The following is a 20275-nucleotide window of genomic DNA, read 5'->3' on the forward strand; positions in this document are numbered from 1 at the left end:
CACGATTAGGAGTGACAGAGCTGAACTTTTCCATTGAAAATCAAACTAAATTTGGACTTGAAATTTAAGTATGCAAAATAAAGTCAGAAACATTTTTGAAATGCCAGAGAACAAGAGTATGTCTGATAAAGCCAGAAGAAAGCCAAGTGATGACCATAATCTTTTGGGCATTTTGTCATCCAAGGCCACGTTACTCTCATCTTGTCTGTGTGCAAATATCACGTTCGTCTGCTTGATTTGGGTAACAACCTGGCCAACCGCCTGTTTTTAATTTTGAACTATGAACAAACAAAATCTGTTTCTTCGTCAGCATGGAATGTGGTCAAACAAACAAGGGAGATTAATGTTCTTTTGCAATAAACTTATTCTATTTAATGGCACCAGAAAATACATGTGCAAACCTACGATATACAGTACGGACCAATCATTAAACATCTTAAGCAGTTGACTATTCAAAGCAGGGTTCATTTCCCCTGAATTATAATTCTTAAGGATAGCAATACATGTTGGGTGATTCTATTCTTTCAGCTTTGTGGGGAAGAGTCTTAGGAAGGCCAAGTTAACTAAGTAAGGCCCATAATAAAATAGTTGTACGAATTTGGTGTGGAAGAACTTGAAAAATGACTGCCGCTGCACTGGGATGACCTGGAATGGCAACAAATACCCATAGACAGACAACAATATATTTTAAGAAATCTAGACGAGTGAAGAGTTGAACTTCATGTCGATGAAATTGTTTGTTGTCCCCATTGTGTATGAAAACAGTGAAAGATAAATTGGAGTTTATTCCTCACTTCCTGCAGCCAAGCGCTATTGCAAGAACTCCAGCTCAGCCAGCAGCACCACCAGCACCTACGCTCCCAGCAGCAGCAGCAGCAGTCTGAGCTGTGGAGGTGGAGGAGGGGGTGTGGGAGGAGGTGGTGGCAGCAGCGCCAGCAGCACCTGCAGCAAAAGCAGCTTCGACTACAACCACGACATGGAGGCTGCGCACATGGCCGCCACGGCCATCCTCAACCTGTCTACGCGCTGCCGGGAGATGCCCCATGGTATGGGAGGAAAGCCCCAAGATCTGTGCTCGCAGGTAAGAGACCAGAAGATATGACAGCAATATCCTTTTAGCCTTTTGAATTGTGTGGGTTTTTTTTTTGTTTTTGTTTTTGTTTTTTTTTTTAGGCGCACCAACCACTTAACGAAGCAAGCTACATAGTCTGCACTGTTTGCTTGAAAAATAGTAATCTAATTAATATTTCTTCAGAAATGTCATTCAACAGAAATTATTCATTGATTAATTATTGACATTATTCACTGATTCACAAATTCATTATAAAACATACGGCAATCAGATAATTAGGATTGTTTAGATTTTTTTTTTTTAGCTCATCAATTCAAATACTTTCTTTAAAATAATGTGCCTCCACGAGTCTAGACATTACATTCTGATTATTAATTCAATTAATGGAATATTTTTTAAAAATCCACTATTTTTTATCCATCACAGTAGACGGCCATTTTGCCTTGTACTGACACCTGCTGGTGACTGAAAATGACATCACAGTGCCTAAGGGCTCAACTTGCAAACTCCACATGACGAAACCCTTAAAACAGGTGAGCCGTGATGTCATTACTTAGGCACTGTGACCTAAATTTCAGTCGACGGCAAGTGGCTGTACAAGGCAAAATGGCTGCCCACTGAGATGCTTAAATCATATTCCACAAATACAATATTAGAACCCATCATCAGATTGTTGTTTTTTTTTTTTTTACTTGACTGCCCCATTTATGTAACTGCACTACAAGCCAAACAAATTGCATATGCCTGACTAAAAGGGTCTAAGCCAAAAGTCAAAAAACGGTTCCATTCACCTGGCTGTTTGGATGGTATCGACGGCTGTGTATCCCAACCTTTCATGAGCCAAGGCACCCATTTTACAGTATATTGGAAAAAAAATCTGCACACCAAAAATTTCACAATAAGCATGACTCCGAATATAACTATGTTGACTTTGTATCAATTTAATTACAAATTGACTAAAGTGCGAAATCCGGGCCTGTTGAATTTTAACACAAAGTTGATATACTTTCAGGAAGCCATGACTTATTCTGTTGTATGAATCAAGCGGATAAACAGGTTCACTGTACCTTCTGTCATTTGAATGAATGAATGAACGAATGAATGAATCTATAGTCAGTGCAAGTGCACAAAGTACCAAGCAACAAAACGGACTTTTTATTAATGGACTTGGATAAATTTGGATTTAATAGAAGCGTGTTTAAATGTTATGCTTGTTACTAGAAATGATTAAATATACATTAATAATTAATAAATAATTATTATCAGACAAATTAAGAGAAATCATCTCATCATCTCGCAGCTCACTGGTGTACCACAGCATCCCAGCTTAGAATCACTGACCTAAGGACAGAGAACAAACATACTTCCAAAATGACAGTGGAACCTCTAGAGTTGACGATAATTCATTTCTGCATGCCAGTTGATTTCTTTTGAAACAATTTTACTACAACACTACATGTCAGGTGCCTGGTGTGACATCAGGGATTTCGGGTTTTTGCATGACTTCGATGCATTTTCTCCCAAAATTCTGGTCAAAGTGAATTTTACAACATGCGCATCATAACTATGCAAAATGAATATTTTCTATTCAATGAAAAGTACACGCATTTGTCTTTTAAATCTTCTCTCGATGCCCCTGTGCAGAGTTGCCCGTGGCCCTTGGGAGTTCCTCAAGGTTGAAAATGTCCCCATATATGACCCTGCAGCCTCATGTGTCCGCATCTAAATGAGGCTCGATCTCCTGTAGCAGTCACGGACATGTCTATCCATAGATTATCTCTCTACTTCTTTCATTAGATAAGTGCTGGCAGAGAAACCTGTCAGAGATAGGGAGACTTCACCCATATGCTCTAAATAGACAGACAGACACACATAGACAAAGCTCCATGACTGCGACTTATACCCAGGAGTCAGCGGGGCTTTTTTTTTTTTCCTTTGCGGGGATCAGATAGGAGCAGGACCAAGCGTCGTTTGACATAGCATAAGCCCAGTGTGTCATTTTTGAGAAGATAAGGTGACACTGTTTCTGTATTATCTGTGCCGAGATGCTGAGCGGGGAAAATGGTGGCAGGAGAGAGAGAGAGAGAGAGAGAGAGAGAGAGAGGTGGGGGGGGGTCTCTAATGCTTGATCAATGCCAATGTTGACGATGTAGACTATGATTATGCTGATGATAAACAAAGCGAGATACAGATTTTTTTTGGCGGGGGGGCAATTTCTAAAAGTCACAATGCACACAATTCAGAAGGGAAGAAAATATACAACAGTACAGTACAGAACAGGAAGAGGAGAGAATTGGAAGAGAAGCCAAAAGCCACGTAATTTCAAAGCAAAGTGGAAAGGAATAAAGTTGGCAGGAACAAACACCTGCAGCAGTTAGGACTTCCTGTGGCGCTAAATCATTTCATCGTCAGTCCTATACATTGGGGCCAGACAGGCAGGATGCTCCCGGGGCAGGACGGGAAGACAGGAGACTTCACAGGGCTTTTTTCCACTCCTTGGTTTCTCATTCTCTTTCATCTCAGCACCTCAGGTCGTGCCAAGCACTACTCCTCTCTGACTATCAGTGCTCTTCACACACACACACACACACACACACACACACACACACACACACACACACACACACACCCACAAACAAAAATACACGCAATCTCTTGTAGCTAGTATTTCAAATGAATTAGTTTCATGTGTTGTACAGCAACATCTAATCCCGGAATAGTTTCTTTTTAGGCAGGCTATGATTTTGTCTCTTTTCTAGCTAAATGGCCAACATGATCTTGCACTGTGACATTTCCCCAAAAAAAAAAAAAAATCCACCGTACATTCTGAACCGGGTTGCCAGCCAACGCAGAGCTCATATAAACAAAACCATTCATACTCACAGGGACAGTTTGGAGTGTTCAATGAACCTATAATGCATGTTTTTAGAAAACAGACACAGGGAGAACAACACTGTACATTCTCAACCTCTGTACTGTGGGGCGGATGTGCTAACCACTCGTGCCACTGTAATTGCACTCAACCTAAATAAGTTCATTTTCAAGTAAAGGACTATCTGTTTTGGGAGATTGAGTTTTCTGATCCACATTGCACACATGAACACATTTTTCAGAGCATTTCCTCCATTTATGTGTGTGATTACAGTTACAAGAAAATATCTCATGCAAGCTAACAAAAAAAGGAGGACATAAATCAGGGCTGTTAATGCTCCGACATGATGACATTCTATGGATGTATACCTCGATACTCGGACAATGTGTGTGTGTGTGTGTGGGGGGGGGGGGGGGGAAATACAATTTGACTTTAAGTTTTGACATTAGCTCAAATGAGAAACGTTTTAACTTTGTGGTGTGGTTCATAAAAAGGGTGAAGAAAGAAAAATAAATGCAACTAGTTTGCATGAAAAGTACACGTCAACAAGGTGATGGCTGCTGCAGATAAGCCAACTCCTACTGCACAACGCCCTGTCTGTCAAGTCATTGTGAGCAAGATTAGGCTAAAGAGTTGAGACTTTTACAAAAACACATTTAATTCTATCACAACTTTGAAAAAGCAGTGCAGCGCATGACTCATGGGACTGTTTGAGTTTGTAGGCGCTCGGGGCCAGTGTTAACCATTGTTTGTACAGTACTTTTAAAACTGCTGAGAAACATTTGTGACAGTTGGCCAACATGCACAAAGTTTAAAGCCCACGGCTTTATAGAAGGTTTATTTCCTCAACAAGAACTGCTACAGCTCCCAAAGAGATGAAACGACCTCATCGGTCAACCATATACAGTCAGAGACAAGCCGCCATATAATGAGCCGCTGACATGGTAGCAGAGGTCGAGCCACAGAAGGGTTCACTAAAGGAGAAGGGGCACATCTTCGCATCTTATCATTATTTTATCATGAGGGGTTGAGTCATGCTATCGGATCTACCGCAGTCACTGACAAGGCGGTAGAAAAGCCACTCAATGCAAATTAGGTGCATTTGTGACCTCGGCGGTTGCTCATGTTACATGAGAGATTGTGGCTCACAAATATTCACCCCAAAGGTGATTGACAGGGTTGAGTCTCTAGAGTTCTTCTGAACCAAACTCATCCAACCATGACCGGACCATACGTTGTTGCCCTCGAGGCGGTCATGTAAGAGTTAGAGGGCCCTGCCCAAAACGTCCCTACACGATTGGAGATAAAGAATTAAGATTCAGGGGCAACTAAGGTTTTGAAAAACATTGAATACATGAGTGTGTCCCAAGACTTTTGTTCATAACTAATAAACAGAATGCCCCCCACTAATTTAGCATCATTTAATAGTCTAATAATATAGGCAGTTCTTGTTCAAACAGTCTCAAATAGTAAATTCCACATTAATCTTAAACTTAACATCAAATCCCATGTTTCACATGTTCTTTTTTCACGGTCAAGAATGACATTTCCGACTAATGAAAGGCCAAGTTGCGTGTCATAATATGCTCGGACATTGGCGAAGAAGCGTGTGCAGTTTGCATTTTCGAGGTAATATATATATATTTTTTTAATTAAAAAAAGAGGAAGGCTCTCTGTGCAGGACAAATGGATCTGGATAACCATCAGTATCACACAACTCTGCACACAAATTTCCCTCTTGTTTGTGTTGGAATGTATCCTAACACACAAAATGTTTTTCTTTATACAGTAGCTAGTAAATGTCATTCTTCTACCTGAAAAAAAGAGCAAGCACAACATTTTACAAGTTATGAAACTACATAATGAGGGGCATTTTTTTCAGAACACCCCATATTTTAACATCAAAGTTCTTCTCACGCACCCAGCGCAATTAAGTCAGTACGTCACAGAGGTTTTGGCTTGTGACACCGGGACACCCCACCCCAAGGGACAACGTCGGCTCCAATCAGCATTATTACTTGTCAGAGGGGGCAAAGGGAAGAGGTGGAGGAGAAATATGAATCCAAAGTTAGACAGATTAGTTGGACCACAACAACATTAGGTAGGACTGGAAAATCTAATGAGGTTCGATGGAAGCAATGTTGCCTTTTTTTCTTTTTTTTAAAAAAAAGATAATGCTCAGTTTTGTCAGATCGATCAAATAAATACAGTATCTTCATAAATGTGGTCATTGTTTGCCCGGGTGTTGAACTGAACTGTACTGAGAGATATTAGAAACATGTCTGATTTTGGCACAGTTCAGTTTTACAATCTGCATTACAAGTAAAATAATAATAATAATAATAATAATAATAATAATAATATTAATAATAATAATAATAATAAATTTTGAAAAAGAGCAAATAAAAAACATAAAACCCTCCGTGACAGGTCCAAATCAAAAATGAGCATGATTATATTTTTAAAAGCATTTTAAACAACTTGTATTGGCTCTTTTTGTTCAGCTTTTACCTCATGGTGTAATGGCAGATCGTCTCTTTTTTTTCTTTGTGGAAACATTAACAGTACATTTTCCAAAGGTGACGATGCACGAACAGAGAGGGGCAAGCAGTAAAGAAAATGTAGAATAGTGTTGCAGTGGCCCACTTTGTATTGGTGCACAGCAAGGTTGTCTCTCTATTTTTGGGTTTGCAGCGGTCTAGTTCCAGCCATTGCTGCTCATCGCAGCTCTCGAAGCCAAGCCCGAGTCCTCAGCCCCCCTCCCCCCTCTCCACCACCTCCATCCCATGACGTCCACTCACATTAGAGTCACACGCGTGCAACACACAGTAGCGCCAGCACACCCACTTGTGACTGCGCAGAACACTGGACACACTATACAGCAGGCTGGGAGGAAAGAGAGAGATACAGAGAAAAGAGATGCTCACAGAGGGATGTGCTTGTCCTTGAGCACTGATGTCCTTGTCCACTTTTGGCCCATTGCAAGGGCATACAGTAAAGTACCGGTATATGGTTTGTTATTCAGGACTGAATTCGTTTTTTTTTAAGTATATTGTTTGAGATAGCTGAATTAAAAAAAAAAAATCTGTCAATAGCAGCCTCTATTTCTCTTAAAATTCAGTCGTTGTTGAGTACAGCTCTGCGTACAGGATGTTTGACTGTTATTTAATCCCAAACTCTCTCTCTGTCTCTCTCTTCTCTCTTTCTATTTTGCATCCTGATGTATCATTTTTCCCCTTCCACCATTATCATTGGACTGAAACACCAAACACACACATGTATCACAAACACCACTCTCATTTTACCCCCTTCAAATACCACCGCATCCAGAGTCCCAGCCTGGATGTTGACGAGAACGGTACATTGGACCTGAGTATGAGCAAGCGTCTGTGCAGCGGCGGAGGGGACTCTGTGCTCACCCCACTAGAGCCCATGTCCCCCCAAAGGCAAGCTGCCCTTCTGGGCTCCCGCTGCTACGGCATGGGCGACGCTGCCGACTGTTGGGACCTGCCTGTAGACTACACCAAGATCAAACACATAGATGAGGACGAGAAAGAGGTAACGGAAGGAATATAAATATCTTTTGATTCATGTGACAAAATATGTTTTGATTTGGCAAATTCTTGGAACTGCTGCTACATCACTAAAATGTAATCGTCGCATTCAAAATATATTTTTCTAATCACGGAAATGGTGGCCTGTGATGCTTCTGTTACGGAGGAATGCTTTTTCTGATACACGAGACGAAACATTCACTATGACGTGTCTGTATAGCGAATATGTTCGGTCCTAATAGATTAATTAATCAGCAGCATGACAAAAACAAGGTTCATATGGTTGGATGAGTTTGGTATGGAAGGACCTGATGGCCCTGATTTCAACCACACCTAAGCCCTCACAAATGCTTCACAAAAAAGAAAAGAAAAAAAAAAGGACGCTTAAGTCTTGTTGAAAAGTGATACCTAAAATGGGGTGACTAGAATTTCCTGTCCCTGCAATGTTATGTCACTAATGTTGTCTGTGTAGTGTATTTTCATGTGATCTTGCCTCATTAAAAAAGAAAAAAAATAAACTCAATGAGGTTGAACAATGGTAATAAAGGTACGATTCTGCTGGGATGGTGGTGGTTTTGACGGCACAGATTGATGATGCAGATGCTTCACTTCAAACTGTCTGCTCTGTGTCTGAGCTTAAACTCTCGCTCCATGTACAGATTCCAAATTGTCAAACATTTGCATTGCTGTTTGAACATCTTCTGGGTCTCTCGTTTCCTGTCTTCACTCACTGTCAAATTTGGTACCACTCGAAAAGTAATAATTCAAAATTTCAGAAGCAGTCCTAGTGAATCTGCAAGTGAATTGACCCCAGAAGAAATATGCACTGAGGTATCTCCTCTGTTTGTGTCACGTTACCCACATCATGCTACTTTTTTTCTCACATTTTGCTCTTCTCTGAAATGAATTATGCAAAGTAGCACCTTGGGAGGGAGGCGGAATAGCTCATCTCATCAAAGAACTGCTGGAAATCAATGCACCACTGCTGGGTGCATCTGTCGATGTGCACAGACGCCCCAATGTGCTCTCTCTCTCTCTCTCTCTCTCTCTCTCTCTCTCTCTCTCTCTCTCTCTCTCTCTCTCTGACTCGCTCTCTTACACACTCTCTCTCTCTCTCCCCCCCCGCCGCTCTCTCTGCTCCGTATACGCATTGTCTGGGTGTGTTTATGTCTGTTTTAGTAGGATCCAAAGCTAGCCTATTTATTGCTATGCGTGCCTGCATTCTTCCTGTCTTCCTTTAATTGGGGAGGCCTAAAATGGCCCAGCCTCACACACACACACACGCACGCACGCACGCACGCACGCACGCACGCACGCACGCACGCACGCACGCACGCACGCACGCACGCACGCACGCACGCACGCACGCACGCACGCACGCACGCACGCACGCACGCACGCACGCACGCACGCACGCACGCACGCACGCACGCACGCACGCACGCACGCACGCACGCACGCACGCACGCACGCACGCACGCACGCACGCACGCACGCACGCACGCACGCACGCACGCACGCACGCACGCACGCACGCACGCACGCACGCACGCACACACACACACACACACGCGCGCGCACGCACAGTTTCGGTATACCGGAATCATTTCAGGGTTTGTCGGTTGATAGGCCATACTGTACTTACACTGTGGGCGTAGAAGAAAAAAAAAATAGGAGAGGGAATTGCATCAACTGCCGTCGTGCCCTGGTTACACAGTGCACACTGCAGACAAAGCACGGTCCTTTTTATGGTGATACGACACGACGTTTCCATCTAGTGGTTGAATTGTGCATTACAAGAACAAGCCCAGCCAACTGCCTGAATTGTTCTTAAGAAAGGGGAAAAAAATCAATACTGTATACCTGTACCTGTACCTGCAGTGAAGCTCACAAAGAAGATCCTATTCTGTCCGCAAGGTTAGGTTCAATAGCGACATCCATCAACATCCACATTGAGCTGCTATCCATCCATTTTCTACAGTGCTTGCCCTCATTTAGGTCACGGTTGAGCTGGAGCAGGTGACTTTGGGCAGGAGGCGTTATATATGCGCCCTGGACTTAGCAAGCACCAGTCAAATCCAGGGAACATATAGACAAACAATCATTCATTCTCTCACATCCTGATGTATGGACAATTTAGAGCATTCAATTAAAATAACACGTTTTTGGAATACCTGGAGAAAACTCAAAACTTGAAATAAAAAATCTTCAGTTGATGTTTATAAAATTTTTTTCTCCCTAGCTAGATACGTCATGTATCATACACGAGAGAGAGAGAGAGAGAGAGAGAGAGAGAGAGAGAGCGAGAGAGCGAGAGAGAGAGAGAGAGAGAGAGAGAGAGAGAGAGAGAGAGAGAGAGAGGTGGCCCAGTGCGTCGACCTGACAGTGCAGATGTACCAGGATCAATTCCAGCTCCAGCCTCCCTGTGTGGAGTTTGCATGTTCTCCCTGTGCCTGCACGGGTTTTGACCGGGTACTCCGGTTCCCTCCCACATTCCAAAAACATGCATGGCTGGCTGATTGAACATTACTAAATTGTCCCTAAGTGTGAGTGTGAGCACGGATGATTGTTCGTCTCTGTGTGCCCTGCTATTGGCTGGCAACTGGTTCAGGGTGTCCTCCGCCGACTGCCCGAAGACGGCTGGGATAGGTTCCAGCACACCCCGCGACCCTTGTGAGGATAAAGCAGATCTGAAAATGGATGGATGGATGGATGGATGGATAGAGAGAGAGAAAGACAGAGAGAGAGAGATAGATAGATAGATAGATAGATAAATCTGTGCTGCGTTCCCATTTCAAACCAAATTGATTATCAGCGGACAGGACGTACCGCTCATTTCTTTTTCCAGCACTTTAGACATGTTATTGGCAAGGGTTAGATAATATATGATGTATAGAATATAGTTAATTGAAGACTGGTCTGAAATGTCCATAGGTGTTAAGGTTCCCAAAAACACAGCAGGCGAGTGTATGCTTTGTTGTAGAACTGTAGTAAAATCGTCTCAAAATGTGCTTATGAGCCAAAGTAGTTTGTGAATGACATCATCTCTTCCTCTATTTTCTTCATCCTGCAGGATGACCTGGACCCCTTCCAAGACTTGCTGGAGGACCGCTCCTACACCACAGATGTCAACATGCCCAGTCCCAAACCCAAGTATGCCCAGTGCAAGGAGAGTAAGAAGGACCTGATAACGTAAGGGTCAGCCTACAATGACTTATCCATCTTATGTGTACACCTGTACACATTTGCACCCTCCATTTAGGCTCCATTCAGTCATTATTTGCAGAGCGCCACTTATCTTGCACTTTTCCATCCTGTTCTGTGTGCTTGCTATATTACTCCATTCAGCAGCTTTATATCCATTAGTCCACACTGAATCAGACTCATCTTTTTTTACCAAGTTAAAAACTCACAAGGAATTGCTCGCCGGTAGATGGTGCCTCTCTCGCAATTGAGGGGAAAAAAACACTACAGCATACTGGGTGAACAATGAAGCTTGCTTTTAGTTTCTCAGTTTTGATCATTCAGTCTGACATATCTAAAATGTAAATCGTATCAGGTGTCGCAACCACGAAATGAATCACAGACAGTGAAGCTAAACTGGAAACAATGAAAGCCAACAACAATGTCAATCAGCACCCTCTTATGCAATATTCATATTTTCTTCCCTCCCTTTGGCTTTATAAATCTGTCTATTTTTTCGGTGACAGATGTCCCACACCGGGGTGTGACGGAAGTGGTCACTTGACAAGCAATTTCGCCTCACATCGAAGGTGTGACTTCCTTTTCTCCTGGTGGTCTCCTACTTATTTATTGTTTTCAGCTTACCTCGACTATGCTGTCAATAGTCCTTTGACATCTGGCAAATTAGCAGACACAAATTAAGTCAGCACCAGTTTAAAGGCTACGTTGAGTCAAGATGGAAAATTACCAATCAACCTTCAAATCAATACTTGTCCGATTTCTTTTTCTTGAAATTTTTTTGAACCCTTTCGAGTTCGGCAGTTCACGCAGAATGACTGAGTGTTGCTTTTCAAATAGTTGGGCAAGAGTTGAACGATACTAGTCTTGAAGGTACACTTGACCTCTTGACACCTTTCTCATCAAGTCAATCATATCTTTGAAAATCTGCACACCAATGGATAATTTTAAATCTAAATTAGGGGCATTCTGAGGAGTGCGTGCATGTTTTCGGACACTAATACAGCAACTAATGACACGTCCTCTACATGTCGTGGCCGTTTTGCATTGTCCAGTATTTGTTCATGTGAATTTTGCTACAATTCTTTGTGTTCCTCCCGATTGTTTTGTTGCTAATGTCAGGGTGTATTTCTCAGTCTCTCAGGTTGTCCGTTAGCAGATAAAAGTATTCGGAGTATGCTGGCCAACAACGCACAAGAGCTCAAGTAAGGCGTGAGATGACTTGTGTGATTTCAGCTTCCGCCACTGGTCTTGTTTCAAATAAGACCAAGTGACAACAAAATTGGTCTCATTTCACAAATTTGAGAGCAAACAATGTGTGAAAGGAGATTTTGCTTTAGTCCCTTTATTCTCTCATCAGCGTTTCTGAATGCTAAATAGTTAACGCACCAGGTAGAGCACCTCACTTTTGAGGCAGAATTGCATCATCTCTTCCAGCCAATCCCCAAAGATAAATAATTGAATGTAATTTAACGATAGTACCTATATTATCATATTTTAACATATATATGTGTGTGTGTGTGTGTGCGTGTGTGTGTGTGTGTGTGTGTGTGTGTGTGTGTGTGTGTGTGTGTGTGTGTGTTAAAATATACTCAGCAAAACTTTTTCTTGACCTTTTTTCAAATTGTGTTTGGTGTTTTGGTGATTGATATTGCGTCTTTTATATATATATATATATATATTTTACAAAAGGTGTCCTATTTATTCTGAACCATCCTTGTACCATTTGCAACAATTTATCTGCAGCCTCTCAGGGTGTCCGCGGGCCAGGAAAAGTGGGATAAAGATCATCCACAGCAAAGAGAACAAGGAAGACCAAGAACCTATCAGGTAGCATAAAGATGACTTGACCCCTGAGATCAATACATATAGTACATACATATCAAGGTTATTGTAGTTAATGAAAACTAATAAAATTTCTGAAATGGCCAAAAAAAAGCCTTTCATTAAGAAAATAAAATTAGAGGGGTTAAAAAAAAATTACTGAAACTACATTTTACATTTATCAAACAAACCAAAACGAACTATATTATAATGAAAACATCCTGCATTTTCGTCTCTGTCAATTAATTTCATATATGAGCTTTCGGGGTTTATTTTTAATGTTGAATATTCTGTATTCACAGAAGATGGAAGGTCGAACAGTCAGTTGGGAATTTTACTTTACTTGACTTGCTTACACAATACTTTTTGTTACTTTTTTTTTTCATCTTGCAATCTTGAAGCATTTTCGAAAAATAAAAACTAACCAACCCACTGAAAAATGAAATAAAACTAACTGAATTTCAAAGACTAAAGCAAAAAACAAATTAAAACTGACTAGAATGAAAAATCCCTGTTATATCCCTGATACAAAAGCGAAGGTCCTAAAAATGCACAGTGAAAGAAAACAAATACATTAAACCATGGTCTTGCATCTGCATGGATGTTCAGGATGACAAATTTATAATGATGGGACCGAGATGCAGGTGAGACTTGCGCATGTTGCCATTCGGCGAGGTGAAAATTGTGCAGTGTTTGGATCGCTCCTGCAGAACCACCAGGAGAAGGGAGTGACTGGCAAGCAGAGAGGCAGGGAGAAATTGATTGGACGTTACCGAAATCCCTCAGTGGGCTTTTGCGGGCCTCACTCCTGCAGCCCAATTGATTTCTCTTGTGGTGCAGAACACAAACACCACACTTGGGCTCTTCTCAAACTAAATGTTTGTTGGCGGGTGATGTACCATGTGTGACTGCTAGAATGAGTGGCTGACATTGAACTATATGTGTACAGTATTTGGGCGCCGTCATACTGTATATTGAAGAACATGATATCAAAAGGTGGCAGCACGGTGGCCTAGTCATTAGTATGCCTGCCTGACAGTTCCGGAAGTTTGGGCTTCGAAGTCCGGCTCCAGCCCTCCCGTGCGGGGTTTTCATGTCCTCCTTCTGCTAGTGTATAGGTTTTCACCGGGTACTTTGGCTTTCTTCCACATTTCAAAAGCATGCATGTCAGGCGAAATAAAGACTCTAAATGGGCAACCCACGGCTCGCAACCCCCCCTGATTTTATGGTGCTCTTGGAGCCTTTTTCACTCTAAACTTAGCAGCATGCAGTTGTCAAGCCCATTCATTGTGTGTTTGGTGAACAGTGGTGACCTCAGAATGGAGCGCTGGTGAGCCAATATGGTCCAGCTCCAGCTGCAAATGGGTGTTCCCGTTTTGGATGAGGAACGTCTCGTGGAGCTGGTCCTTTCTCAAGAGGGGGTGACAAGCAATTTACTGCTATTTTGGCTGACTTAATTCCAGGTAACAGCAAGAGGACAATGGAAGAAGCCTTGATAAATACAGGTCAACTGATAGGTCAGCATTACCAAATATGGGCAGGCTGTTGTGCATGTGATAAAGGCCTCTTGCATGTGTACTAGCAAGACAAGCACCCGGAGAAAACCCACGCAGGCCCGGGGAGAACATGCAAACTCCACACAGGGAGGCCGGAGCTGGATTCGAACCCGGCACCTCTGCACTGTGAAGTCGACGTGCTAACCACTGGACTACCGGGCCGCCGGCAAGACAAGCACAAAAACACAAATCCAGCATATTCTGTGAGCACATACGCTGGTCTGTGCTAGGGGATATAATGTTAGGCATCATTTGAGCATTTCAAGGCTTCAAATCTTCATTGGTACGTCAGTTCCCTCCTTGCAATCATCAACCAGGAATTTTCCAGGGGGCTGAACTTCACAAGCACAGGGTGCTCTCTCTTCTAAAGGCCAGGCAGAAATGTCGACACAATTGCTCTCAAAATGTATGATCAACTTGCTTGGAACATTGCACATGATAAGAAGCCAAATAAAGAAGGGGAGTTCGACAAAACATGCAAAAGAGAGATCAGGAGTGAGGGGACAGGATTGCGGCAGTTGATGTGCGCCCATATGTATGATCTGGTGCTTTGCAATACTACGGTAAGAATTGTGGCTCTGAGCCTCTGACTGCTTGGCCACCCTTGCTCTAAATGTGTCTGTTAGCGTGGATGTTCATTTGTTTATACGGTATGTGCCCAACTATTGTCTGTCGACCAATCCAGTGTGAATGAACCCTTGCCCAAAGATAGGAGAGGCTTCAGCGAACCCGCGAACGTAATGAGGTCAGGGGCTATAAAAAAAAAAAAAAAAAAAATTAAAAAATGGAGAGATGGATATAAATGTGCGAACGTAATGAATTAAAAAAAATTAAAAAAAATTAAAAAATGGAGAGATGGATATAAATGGTTGCTGCGGCTTTGTGGAAAGTTTATTTGTAGTTTTGGTGCTCAAATTGAATAAGCATTGAAGAAAAAAAAAGTAAAGTACATGCAAATGAGATGATTATCTAGGTAAAGAAATCTGCTTCCATTGTTTTTGCCGTCTTTTATTTATGCATATCAAACATCAGCTGCTTCGTGTGAGGCAAATGTCCCCTATGAACATAGTACATAATTAGTTTGTGCATAAGAAAGCTTTTCTGGATGTGAGTGTTTCAGAGATTGAAACAGACAGACAGGTTTCAAGACATTAAAGTAATTGTCTGAGTATCAAATAAAATTTTTAATCACCAAAATTCACATGAACAAAATTCCTATTCAAAAGGGTATCTTTGAATGCTGTCACGGGAGAGGCCCCCAGAGATCAAATCAAACAAGAGGGAACTGGGAGGACAAAAAAGTACCACCACTTTTGCATTACAGTACTTCAATTTCCCCATTGAAAAAAAAAAATCAATGTCTGTATTCTTCAGTTAAAACGAGACGTGTAAAGTAAGAATTCTGCGTCATAACAAAACAATTAAATACTGTTCCAATAGACAGCAATTAACCTGTTTGTCCACCTCTTGCAATTCCTGCAACAGAATGAGAGTTTGGTGTTCAACTAAACAGGCCCACATTTCACAATGACTAAGTCACTTTGTGACATTTTTGGTTGGTGTTGTGCAGACATTATTCAAATATACTCGACATACATTTAAAATGTGCTCTGGCTCTAAAAAGGAACTACCGGTACAATTCTTAATTCTGCAATATGCTTCAGTTGACAGCGAAGGGAATTAAAAGGATATCTGAAAAAATCATCAATTTGATCTCAAATCAATACTTCACAATTTGCCGACAAAAATTATGCTTCTTGAGCCTGACATTATCTTCACCATAATCCATCCGGTGACTAATGACATCTGGAATGACTTCTATCCCGACTGCATCTGATTAGCAGCTGTGCTGTGATGCATTGCATGTGTGATGAGACGGTCAATGGGATGCCTGTAAAGTTGTTGATCATGTACAGGATAGTATTTTAGAACCAGGAAATATAAAGAAGGTCTTTCTTACACATGCTCACAAAATGATCAATTCTCTAAAGTTTAATAAAACCCGACAGTGGTTCTTGGATTTTCCTTAATTTTTTGTTTTTTTAATGTGCTGAGCGTCAACAATTAACGTTTTTGCATGTCCTTTCATAGCAGTTAGTCTTTTCCTGTAACGCTCAATGACGTGTGTGCCCCTGCCGTTTTTCTAAAGTGAGCAACCTGCTCCAGCAGTCCCAGGTTTGAAGGGTGCCTTCTCAAGATGGCATCTTTCATATCCTTCTACAGTTGTTCAATCGGATTTAGATCGGGGCTCATGGAAGACCATTTGAGAATATTCTGTTGTGTTGTTCTTTGCGAGTCACGGGTGTCGTTACCTGTGTCTGTTTTGAGTCATTATACTGTGTTTTGGACACTGGGCAGCGCATTCGGATCCAGAATGTTGTGATAGCCTTCTTAATTTTTGTACCCTGCACAGATTCAAAACATATTTGTAATTGTTCAGCTGATGTGACTTGCAAAATCTGTCCCAAAATCATTGTGTCTTTTGTTGTGACAAATTCCATTCTTGTCAGTTTCTGGTCAGTTCAGTGATCGTTCTTGCTTTTTTATTTCTTTAATATGGAAGGGTGGGAACAATTTTGCCTGTGCCATGTGGGCAACGAAAACAACACGTTACCTATTATGAAACATGGAGGGAGGTTCTTTTTTGAAGGCTGCTTTGCTTAATCCAGCACAGGCTATCTCATCTGTGCGAAATGAAATCTCAAGCCTATCAAGTCATCCTGAACAAACTATTGTCAGATAGATTGGCCTCGTCATGGCAGGTCATGTGTCCTTCAGTAGGATAAAGACCCCCAAAACACTGCTAAAAAACAAAAAAACTCCAGCATGCTTCGAACAAAACGTTAACCTATCATGAAGTGGTTCCTGATCGCCATCCTATTAACTATCTGGAAGGAGGTGAAACATGCAATCTGATCAACGCTGCGTAATTTGTTCACGTGGAACGGGTCGAAGGAAGTGCCAACGAAATCTGACATTTCGTTGAGAGTTACTAAAATCGTTGGATTGTCTCTAAGTGTCACTGTTACTTCACAAGAGAACAACAGAGAGTAATAGATGCTATAGCCAGTCGTGCATAGTAATGCAGCTGTGTCATTGACATGAGCAACACATGACCGTGAAGGTCTACTGTAATCAATATAAATGTGATGGAACAATGCAGATCAATAGAACTATTAGCATATGTCATCTGTGCATGTTTGACTCTTGACCCGGCAGGTGTCCTGTTCCTGGTTGTGATGGTCAGGGTCATGTGACAGGAAAGTATGCATCCCACAGAAGTGCGTCAGGATGTCCCATAGCTGCCAAGAGACAAAAAGATGGCTACCTAAATGGCATCCAGTTCACATGGAAGTCTGGCAAGACAGAGGGAATGTCCTGTCCCACGCCGGGCTGCGACGGCTCAGGTCATGTCAGCGGCAGCTTCCTGACACACCGAAGGTACTAATTAAGTATTTTTTTTTTTGGTTGCATGAATGTAATCGTATATTAGGCACATCTGTTGAATCAAATCAAGTTATTTCAACAACTCTGCATTCATTGTAACTTAATAAGCTAACTAAGATAATAGATCACCTTCTATTGTTTGGCAAGACTGTCTTATACCATTGCAGACAGGTTCTTAGCGCTTCATACGCTTCATGGTTTGAATCTCAGCTCTGTCTTTCTTGTGGGGAGATATTTTCCCTGCGCCTGTGTTGGTTTTCTCTGGGGCTTCCTCACACATCCCCAAAATATGCACGTTAGTTTTTTTTTGAAGACTCGAACTTGTCAAAAGGAGTAAACGTGAGTGTGAGCCCTAGGACTGACTAGTGACCAGTCCAGTCCACCCCATTCGTTAATGTCAGCCAGCTGGGAAAGGTTCCAGTTTACCCGCGACCAAAATGAGGACAAGCTCGACAGACATTGATGGACGTCACAAACTCAAGGCAAACTCTGGCCGCCACATCCTTTTATGTGCCCCGTGAAAGCAAATTATATGTATCGTCTTCCTCTTTCTTGCTAAAATATTGTTTGCACTTATAAAAATGAGCTATTGCAAGCATTTTTTGTTACCAATTCCCCCCTTAAAAAATACGGCATATGTAATATTTGAACAAACACTTTTTACTGGCCTCTGATTTCAAAACTCCATCACTTTGCTGTGTATATATAATGAGGTGATCATATATTTTGGGGGGTTAGAATTCATGGCCCTATCAAAGGAAGCCATAACTATGACAAAAACGAATTTGACACCCTTGACTCACCGCATTTTACTTGGACAAGTTGCAACCCAATAAAAATTGTGATTCCTCTGCTTTGCGGTTAGAATTTTGGCCACTTTGGAAGTGTAATAATCGCTTTTGCACTGGTGCATGTTTGACTGAGTTGCAGAATGGTTACCAAATTTCCTATGTCACTGCTTTTCCAGTCTGTCGGGCTGTCCGCGTGCCACCTCTGCCATGAGGAAAGCCAGGCTCTCTGGAATGGACATGCTCACAATTAAGCAGCAGCGCAGCAGCAATGGTACCAATATGACTTACATTCACTATAGGGACTTTCCAAATGTGTTGGCGATGTTTGTTGTAAATAATGACACACAGGAGTGACACCCAAACCAGAAGCTGCCTGCGCATAAATCTCACGTTGATTAACTGAGCTGACACTTAACTTTCGCCTTTGCTGAATTTTAGATACTCATAAATGATGAGAGAAGATCATAAGCCAAAGTTGTCTGCGATTCTTTCTTCCTTTAATTGACTAAAATGATCCATGTCAAATATTTCAGAGCGGTGAAGATTGTGTCTCATAATGTCCTTCATAATTCATTGCTGCACAGTTTTAATGTGTCATTTTAATGATCCCTATCAAATATGAAGTCGGCTGTAATATTTTAGACCTTTGCGAGGCCCTTGCGCTAAGGTGAGACTTGCTGCTCTGTAGGGTTGGATCACGAAGAGGAGCTCAAACATCTGGATGAAGAAATCAAAGACTTAAGTGACTCAAATTCACAAGTGGAAGCAGACATGATCAAACTCAGAACTCAGGTAGCACATTCAAACATTCACATTTCTCCCAGCTGACTGACTGACACATGCTGGTCATCTCTGTAAGCCTTGTGGCCTCCTCTTTCTTTTCAGATCACCACTATGGAGTCCAACTTGAAGTCCATGGAGGAGGAAAACAAGGTGATTGAACAGCAAAATGACTCTCTCCTGCATGAGCTGGCCAACCTCAGCCAGTCACTGGTTAACAGTTTAGCTAATGCCCAGCTCCCCCATATGGTAAGGGCCCCAAGGAGCAGCAAGCCAGACAGTTGCGGTTAATAGTCATTGCAGAGAGGCATGCTTGTGTCAATGTTTAGAATGTTGTATTCACATTCATGCTGTTGTTTGTGTGTGTGTGTGTGTGTGTGTGTGCATACCTTGGAAAAAAATAATGTCGGTTGGGTGCTCATACGAAGGATGGACATTGGTTACGTTTCAACAACTTTAATATTGTCCACAATTGAATCAGGTATCAAGAACATGAATATTGCACACAAAATCATCTTTTGATAACATGAATATTGTTTCGGTCTACATTTTCTGTTGGTTGGGATATTTATTTTTCTTTATGACTTCATTTAGAATTTACTAAGTATACTTTCAAATTAGATGTCTCACTACAGATAGTAGGATGATTTCATCTGAAAAGTAAAATTCCTCTAACACAAAACACAGAACACAAGTTAAGGCATTTTTAGGAACACATTTTCCGCAATAAAAATATACGTGCAAAATCTTGGAAGTCTTCACATCCACATTACATTTTAAAATGCGTTTACAGTAACCACGTTTACTGAGCCCAACTGCATAACAAGTTTAGTCTCAGGTGAAAATAGACAAAGCAAGAATACTGTAGTGAAGAGGAAACAAATGTACTCTCACAAGTTAAAACAATCAAAATTGTAAGTTAAAAAAAAAAAGACCCTGCAACATAGTCTCTACTCAAAGAGTCGGATCTTTGACTTTCAGACTAGACCAAATGTTGCCGTGTGAACACCCCTATAGCCTTCCAGATCCATAATGACTTTCAGAGTACCGGTAATCTCCAAAGTCTATTGGAGCTGAGACAGATAGTCAAGCTTATAAATGAAGCAGAACAGCAAGCTAACCGCCACTCTCATGTTTGGCAGGTTACCCAACACTGCCTGGTCTTTAAGCGTCACCCC

The 20275-nt window shown here is 41.7% G+C and overlaps 1 protein-coding gene across 1 annotated transcript in view; it reads left to right on the forward strand.

The window, feature by feature from the left end:
• Positions 1–20275, forward strand: part of myt1lb (myelin transcription factor 1-like, b) — a 118857-nt gene that overhangs the window by 93398 nt on the left and 5184 nt on the right. Inside the window, exons 11-20 of the mRNA XM_019876862.1 lie at positions 804–1081; positions 7275–7502; positions 10572–10690; positions 11209–11271; positions 11836–11904; positions 12392–12529; positions 17299–17520; positions 18494–18588; positions 19006–19109; positions 19203–19346. Of these exons, the coding sequence (XP_019732421.1) occupies positions 804–1081; positions 7275–7502; positions 10572–10690; positions 11209–11271; positions 11836–11904; positions 12392–12529; positions 17299–17520; positions 18494–18588; positions 19006–19109; positions 19203–19346 (1460 nt within the window). The remainder of the gene's footprint in view (positions 1–803; positions 1082–7274; positions 7503–10571; positions 10691–11208; positions 11272–11835; positions 11905–12391; positions 12530–17298; positions 17521–18493; positions 18589–19005; positions 19110–19202; positions 19347–20275) is intronic.

Source organism: Hippocampus comes, unplaced genomic scaffold, assembly GCF_001891065.2.
Source record: "Hippocampus comes isolate QL1 unplaced genomic scaffold, H_comes_QL1_v1.1 scaffold107, whole genome shotgun sequence".
NCBI lineage: Eukaryota > Metazoa > Chordata > Actinopteri > Syngnathiformes > Syngnathidae > Hippocampus > Hippocampus comes.